An 8370-nucleotide genomic window follows, 5' to 3' on the forward strand; every position below is an offset into this window, starting at 1 on the left:
GGGCGGCCGCAGCCGGGCGTCGCGGGGCGGGTGAGGCGGCGGTGGGCGCTGGGGCTCCCCCGCCTCCCCGCCGGTCCGGAGGGGCTGGCCGGGCCTGGGGGGCCGCTCGCCCCGAGGGGGCCGCATGTGCCCCCCGCCGGGCACCGAGGCAGGACGGAGGAAGCGGAGGAGGAGGGCGAGGCCGCCCCGGCCGTGGCCCCGGCCCCAGCGGTGGCGGGCAGGCCTGGGCGGCGGGCCCGGAGCCGGGAGGAGGAGGAGGCCGCCATGGAGGGCCTGGCGGGCTACGTGTACAAGGCKGCGAGCGAGGGGCGCGTGCTGACCCTGGCCGCCCTGCTCCTCAACCGCTCCGAGAGCGACATCAAGTACCTGCTGGGCTACGTCAGCCAGCACGGCGGCCAGCGCTCCACGCCGCTCATCATCGCCGCCCGCAACGGCCACACCAAGGTGGTCCGCCTGCTCCTGGAGCACTACCGGGTGCAGACCCAGCAGACCGGCACAGTCCGCTTCGACGGGTACGTAGAGCGCCTCGAGCGCCTCGCCCTCTTTCCTTCCAGGCCGAGCCTGCTGGCGYGAGGCACCTCGTTCAGCACGACCTTCCCGCGAGCTGCTAAAGCTCATCACCCTCGTTTTATTGCTCATCGAGCAGCTGCGTGGACAGCGGAGCACCTTACGGACGGCTGCTCCCTCAACTGGCGTTCATAAAGCTGCCGTAAGCGCCGTAGATGCCCGTGTTGTTCCGAAATTCCCCAGTGGAAGTTACGGCGAGGATCGCGGCCTTGCCGCGGCCTGGCGAGCTCCGCGCCGCGCCGCGCYGGGCGGGTGGCCTTTTCTGCCCGAGCCGCACCAAAACGTGCCGCTCTGTGACATCACCTGGGGCCGCGGGTCGCGGGAGGCTTCGGGTCGTTCCCCGGAGGCCGGGTGAGCGTAGGGTGAGTGCTGTCCGCACGGCGAGAGCCGGGCCTCTGCCTGCTCCCGCTGTGCCTTTTTGCACGTCCGGTTTGGACAGATGTGCAGATCGCATAGGGATCGCCCCTTCCTTCGCCCCTCAAAACCGACGTGCAGGATGGCCCAGGGTGACAGGTGACGTTTTAAGACCGGAGGTGAGGAAAAGTGTACCGTCTCTCCGAAGCAGCAGGGGGAGGTAGGAGGAAGGGAATGCATTGCTTTGAGCTGGGATGTGGCCAGGACAGTGGTGTTCGTGCTCCTGTTCTTGGAAAAGGCTGGTTTCTGATCTCAGGGAGCTGGCTGAAGACAGGTTGTCCAGGTGCATGACACTCCGACACATTTGTTGTGGTGGCCATCCACATGCTTAGAAAAAGAAAGAAGAAATTGTTGTTGTTGGTAGCAGCTAACTCTTGTAGCCAATGTCTGTATGTAGAGACTGTGTTGTCAAATCATATTTGTAAATGGGTTTGTTCTGTGGAGTGTGGCTAGATCATTGCAGAAAGCTTGTTACTAAACGAATTTTAACTTCCTGACAGTGCTAGTGTATGTATTTTGGTACAGCGAAGTTACGTGCTGAGCTGTTACCAGACTTTGAAGTAATGCTACCTGTACTCAGGTTACGACTGCAGGCTGCTGTATTTGCGCATTCCTGAACTTCGTTTTTATTAGCGTCACTCTCTCTCTTGTTTTTAAGATCTCCCACAGTGCTCAGCAAGTACTTGCTCATCTGTGATTCTTAAAAGTGAGGCTGACTAATCATGAAGCTACATTTGTTTTATGAACAGCTTCAGGTTTTGCAGGTTGCTTACTGTATGCTACAGGTATTAGAAAGGGAGCTCACTGCAGGTGCTGAAGGAGTAGTGGGCCCCCAGTGATAACTTCCATCCAGCTTCGGCTTGACGGGCGGCAGTTACGTCTGTGTAGCTCCACCTAACTAAGGAAAAACTACTGATTCTCACGTGCTGAGTGAAGGAGGAGAGGCTGACTTGCTTGTGTGGTTTTTTTCCTATTCTTTTCCAACCTTCCTTTCACAAACAAAAATTGGGAATGCCTAGGCTGAGGGAAGTCTGTCCTGATTTTAGGTAGAGGAAAGGCCTCTGCTGGCAGGCAGTGCTAGAAAGGGCCCCGCTTTGCTGCTGCATTTTCTCTTTTCTGTTGCTGGGCATTGATGGGCTGGTGACTCTGCTTGCCAGAGCCGTGGCCCGATAGAGATTAAAGGAAGTGTTGTCTGAGCCACAATGGGCACAGTGTGCCATCACCTCTTCTCTGGCCTCGCTAGGAGGGGCAGCCTCGCGAGGAGTCCCCAGATCAGATGTCCGCGGATCACACTTGGCATTATTTTCATTCCTCTTATCATCTTATGACACAGAAAATCCACTTTGGCCTTTGGACTTGTGAATATATATATACCTGTAGCACACCTATAAATTACTTGGTTAACAAATCTTAGATCCTGACTCTGAAATCTCTACCTCTGTTTTAATATAAAAGTGCTCTTTAGTATGGTTATTTGCAAAATAATGAACTTACTGTGAGTGAAGGTAGCCACATCTGCTCTATAGACATTTCTGCATTCCAGAGCTTTGGCGTGGCCTCTGGAGCATTGTCTRTAGGTGTTGAAGTTACAAGTAGCTACGCAACTGTTCCTACTAGGCTGCAACAGTTTTGTGGAGTGATARAAACCACTGTTAAAATTAAGTTCGTGTGCGACAGTATTTTAACTTTGGAAAACGTGACTTTGTGGACACGTGGAAATAAGATATTTGTCCTTCCTCCGTGGTTTGGGATGTGCTTCGAGTGTACATTAACTGCAGTGTGAACGCCTCCTGTTTCTACATTTAAGTGCTACTTCAAAGACGTGGTGGAATGGAAAGAACATCAGCCTTTATCTTTGTAATTATGCGACATGTTGGATTTGGGAATGAAAACAGCTAAAGAAACCGTGATTCCTTTGCTAAACTTAACTGTCCTCTCATTTATGAGTGCCAGTAAGCTGTCTACATGGCCATAATGTAAAACAGATCTCTGAAACAAAACTGCTTAGAATAACCTCTGCTTCTTGGGGTTTTTTTTTTTTTTTTTTTTTTTTGTTTTTTTTTGGTTTTTTTTTAGCCAGATTGCTGTGTGCAAACTTACAGTGTGGTCTCACAGACATTGGCACTGTGGAAGGGGTGGCAAATTACAGCACGGGGGCAGAGAGCAAGTGCTAGGATATGAACTTCATAAGCCAGCTTTGCTGCCAAAGCCAGTGTATTGTATGATTACACCTTTATTCACATCTGTGTTTTGTTCTTTTTGTCAATATGTGAACTTTAAGTTTTCCCTCTAACATGTCCGTTTCTCACATGTGGGATCAAATTGATGGTAATTCTTGTAATCATTCTTCCTGAGGCCTGGGTAGGCTGGGGGCTGGAGCTTGAGGTGGGATCTTCAAAGCGGCCCAGGAAGTGCGAGTGGAAAATGTGCCTAAACCCCTTGGCTTCTTTGAAGTCTCAACTTCCAACGTTTCTTCCTTCAGGAGGTCTGTGTACCTGATAAGTCTCGTTCTTTTGCCTTGACCATTCTGGTAAATTCCTTCAAGTATAAAAACAGGATGGCTATAAAATATCTTTAATGGCTGGGTATTTGCTTCTTTGCATGCTGTTCATCTGTCTTTAAAAGACTCAGCTCTCTTTAAAAGAGCAGCAGTTTAACTGCTTGTTTCTGTCTTTACATTTTTAGCTTTGTTATTGATGGAGCCACAGCYCTCTGGTGTGCAGCAGGAGCTGGACACTTTGAAGTTGTCAAATTGCTTGTTAGTCATGGAGCCAATGTGAATCACACTACGGTGACCAATTCAACTCCCCTGCGGGCTGCGTGTTTTGATGGCAGACTGGACATTGTTAAATACCTGGTAGAAAACAATGCCAACATCAGCATTGCCAACAAGTACGACAACACTTGCCTTATGATTGCGGCTTACAAAGGCCACACGGATGTGGTGAGGTACCTCCTCGAGCAGCACGCCGATCCCAATGCCAAAGCCCACTGTGGTGCGACAGCRTTACACTTTGCAGCTGAAGCTGGCCATCTGGAAATAGTGAGGGAGCTGGTCAAGTGGAAGGCAGCGATGATGGTGAACGGCCATGGGATGACTCCTCTGAAAGTAGCAGCCGAGAGCTGCAAGGCAGATGTGGTCGAGCTGCTGCTTGCTCATGCTGATTGCGATCGAAGGAGCAGGATTGAAGCTTTGGAACTTCTGGGTGCCTCATTTGCAAACGACAGAGAAAATTATGATATAATGAAGACTTATCACTATTTATATTTAGCAATGCTGGAGAGGTACAGAGACAGCGAGAATATAATTGAAAAAGAAGTTCTTCCACAAATTGAAGCTTATGGAAACAGAACTGAATGCAGAACTCCTCAGGAATTAGAGTCTATTAGGCAGGACAGAGATGCCCTTCACATGGAAGGCCTCATTGTGCGTGAAAGAATTCTGGGCTCGGACAATATTGATGTTTCTCACCCCATTATTTACCGTGGGGCTGTTTATGCAGATAACATGGAGTTTGAACAGTGTATCAAGTTATGGCTCCATGCTTTGCATTTAAGACAAAAAGGCAATAGGAATACTCACAAGGATCTCCTGAGGTTTGCTCAAGTGTTTTCTCAGATGATACACTTAAATGAGCCTGTTAAAGCCAAGGACATCGAGAGCGTTCTGAGATGCAGTGTCTTGGAAATAGAACAAGGAATGTCCAGGATCAAACCCACTCAAGACACTGACATCCACACAGCCATGGACAACTACGAATGCAATATTTTCACCTTCCTCTACCTAGTTTGCATCTCTACCAAGACCCAGTGCAGTGAAGAGGATCAGTCACGAATCAACAAACAGATTTACAACCTGATTCATCTCGATCCCAGGACTCGGGATGGCTCTAGTTTGCTGCATCATGCTGTCAATTCCAGTACGCCGGTGGATGACTTCCACACGAATGATGTCTGCAGCTTTCCCAACGCGCTTGTCACAAAACTCTTGCTAGATTGTGGGGCTGACGTGAATGCGGTGGACAACGAAGGAAACAGCCCGCTCCACATCATTGTCCAGTACCACAGGCCCATCAGTGACTTCTTGACGTTGCATTCCATCATCATTAGCCTGGTGGAGGCCGGGGCGCATACAGACATGACGAATAAACAGAAGAAAACTCCTCTCGATAAAAGTACAACAGGGGTCTCTGAAATACTCCTTAAAACTCAAATGAAGCTGAGTCTCAAGTGCCTGGCTGCCCGAGCAGTACGGATCTATAACATCAGCTACCAAAACCAGATCCCCAGAACTCTAGAAGAATTTGTGCAGTTTCACTAGGCTACATAAAATCTTTCATGGTGGTGCTATTTGGTGAAGACATCCACTGCAGACAAGAGAATACATATAAATATACAGAGATTTGTTTTTCTCCATTCTTTTTGTTTGGTTTCTTTGCATTCGGTCTTCAGCCTCAGTTCTTATGCAGATCTTGGAGGGGGGAGAAAAGCCACATAATTTTCCTGTAATCAAATCTGGTGTTTGAGATTTTAGTTTTTTTTTATTAAAAGTTTGCTTTGTTATCTCTTGTTTTATAAACAAAATGAAAGGAAAACARATGTAATTGGTGCAAAATATTTTGTTTCAAATATACATTTTCACCTACGATTTGCAGTCAAGTGCTTCAAGTAGTTATTTACAAAGGCACCTCTGAAAGCCTGTGTCACCATGCTATCGATACAGTAGCTTTGCAAGTTTAAAATCTTCTTGGAATGAGATGAGAAAAAAACAATTGGAAATTACGTGGTAGTTGGCTAAAAGTGAAGTTTCAACATACAGAGCGTCTTATTGCTCTCATACCTCACCATCTTTTTTATGCCTTTCAGTTAATGCTGAAGATGTTGGTAACATTTTAAATTTTTATTTTTTTTATTAAAATTTGATCAGCAGTTATCAACAGCAACAGAAGTATGGAATGCTCTGTTAGGAAATACAGGTTTCAATTCAACTGTGGGTATGTTCRTCTAAGAACAGTTGAATTATCAAGCTCTTCATTTACAATGCTCCAGTAAGTATTGAATAACTTACGAAAAAGGAACTTGCACATAGATCTGAATGAACCAGAATCATGGTTTCTTTTTATGTAGCTAAGTTGCTCATTTATAAAGATCATGCATGGATACCTAGAAAACTTGTAGGGTATTTGTGTTTGTGTGTGTCCCAACATTTCGAAAAAGGCTTTTAACTTGTTTTGGTTATTTTGATGATGGACATGCACCTTTTTAACTCAAAGTGTATATAACTGCACTCTTGGATTCCGAATGCTGTATCTTCCTAATGGAGTAGTCTGTCGCCAAAGAGAGTCTTCCTTTGGAGCGTGATACTGCTTGAAACTGGTTTTTCCAATAAGCATGGAGTCTGTGCCTCCCTGAATTGGACTTGAGAATTTTTCCATGATTTTTACTCCTTTCATTATGATGATCTCTATTAAAACTGATTTTTAAAAAATTGTCCTATCATAAGATCTTCTATGGTAAGCAACTGATTGTATAATAAAACCGTTGCTTGAGAAAGTACTTCTCCTTGGTAGAAGTTGCAGATACTCCAACAGTAAAATGTCACTTGTTTTGACAGGCTACTGAAAACTGTTTATTTTAAATGCAGCTTTTTAACTGTCAGAAGATGAAAGAATGTTCTGTAGGTTTTTTAAAACAATCTGAGTAGAACTTTAAGGCAAGATTTGGGCACACGTTTCTATTTGTATTACAAATAAATAAACATTGAATGTGGAATTAGTTTGTAACTCTAGTTTTTGTCTAGTGCCAAGCAGAATAGCACTGCTTTGGTTGTACGGTACTGTAAGCGCTGGCTGGCGTGTCTCCTCAAAGGGAAAAGCTTTAGAAATGTTACGCCTTCTAAACTGCAAACTTCACTCTGCTAGAATGAAAACTAGCTCCTGGAACGGGAAATGTGTTTGCTCTCTATATCTCAGGTAGGTTTGGACTACAGCATGATTTTTTTTTTTAAAAAAAAATGCAGTTGGATGTTGGGCAAAATGGCAAAGCCAAATTCAGCCACCTGGGGCCTTAATGCAACAAGTGGACTTTATAACACAGTTGGGAAGGTTTTTAGTGTTCCTGTAAACTGTTACCTTCGATGTCTTCCTCTGCGTTGTGAAACGCATCGATTTGAAGTCGTAAGGAAAGCTGGAGCTCTGCGTTTCTCTGAGGCTCTACCGTGGTGATTTTTAGCATGACTGCTGGAAACACAAAAAATGTTTAACTCGCCATGGCTCATCTCATGAACTGGTAAATGCTTTTAATCTTGCGCGTCGGGGCTGCGTCCGTTACGGCTAAAGCTTCGAACCTGTAGCTCGAGCACCCTGAGAACGCACACCGGACGGATTTTCCTCAGGCAGGTTGCTGGTAGCTGGCTTCAGTTAAAATTAACCAATATGCGAATCAATGTGTACRTGCTCTATAGAAAAAAAGAAAGTCTTCTGTTATACTATGCCCCGTGCGTCAAGCAGATCTCCGATACCTTGCTGATCCTTTTGACGTGTGCGCGGCTGTAATTCGTAATGTGCATTTAGTTAAAAACGAGGATCAAGGGTCTGTGAGTCTGTTTGACTTGGGAGAGTGGCTGAGAAGAAGGGAGAAAGCTAAACACTTGTTAGTGACTAATATTGTTTGTTATAGAGGTAGCAGTAGATAACAGAAAGCATTCTCAGTTGCTCCAATGGAAGTAATTACCGATTGCTGTACGATTGGTTGAGGCAGTATTTCCTTGCACTGTTTTTCTCAGGATCTGTTTCTGACGTACAGATTATTCTGTGTTGTGTTCTTGTGAAATACCTGTATAAACCCGTTCTTGGAACAGCCATGCATGTTTGAAATATCTGTAGATAACAACAAGGTCAAGGAAGCTCCACTTCCCAAAATTCTGCTTTTTAATAAGAAAAAGATGTTACACCGAGCGCTCTCCTGGGAAAGCTGCTGCTTCCTCGCTGCCTGCAGCTCCGAGCGCCCCTCCTCGCCGCGCGCTCTCCGGGGCTCCCCTTGGCCCGTGCTGCTCCCGGGCCGATGTCAGGAGGCGAAGACCCGAGGAGAGAGGCCGCCGTCACCGCGAGCAGCAGCGACCCGGCGGCGGAAGGAGGGGCGAAGCCTTGCCGCCGCGGCGTCCTGGGGCCCTCGCCCGCCTCGCCTGGGAAATCTCCATCTCCGGCGGCGTTCGCGGGCGGGAAGGGTGCAGGCGCTGCTGCCTCCGGGGCAGTTGCCTAAAGCTCCCTGCGAGCGCCCACGCCAAGCGCCGGTGAGTGCCCCGTGCCCCCTCGCTGCGCCGGCGCCCCCCCAAACGCGCCCTGGGGAGGCGAGCGCGGGGGCCCGCGGGCGCCCGGCCCCGCTCCCTGC

The 8370-nt window shown here is 47.5% G+C and overlaps 1 protein-coding gene across 1 annotated transcript; it reads left to right on the forward strand.

Moving 5' to 3' along the window:
* Positions 1–6: 6 nt before the first annotated feature.
* Positions 7–7841, forward strand: FEM1B (fem-1 homolog B). Its single transcript, XM_085301493.1, has 2 exons — positions 7–512; positions 3667–7841. Exons 1-2 carry the CDS (start codon positions 265–267, stop codon positions 5300–5302), a joined length of 1884 nt encoding a protein of 627 aa, XP_085157619.1. The 5' UTR covers positions 7–264; the 3' UTR covers positions 5303–7841.
* The last annotated feature ends 529 nt before the right edge of the window (positions 7842–8370 follow it).

The sequence above is a fragment of the Rhea americana genome, unplaced genomic scaffold (genome assembly GCF_003343005.1).
Source record: "Rhea americana isolate MKP2758 unplaced genomic scaffold, rheAme1 scaffold_178, whole genome shotgun sequence".
Lineage (NCBI taxonomy): Eukaryota > Metazoa > Chordata > Aves > Rheiformes > Rheidae > Rhea > Rhea americana.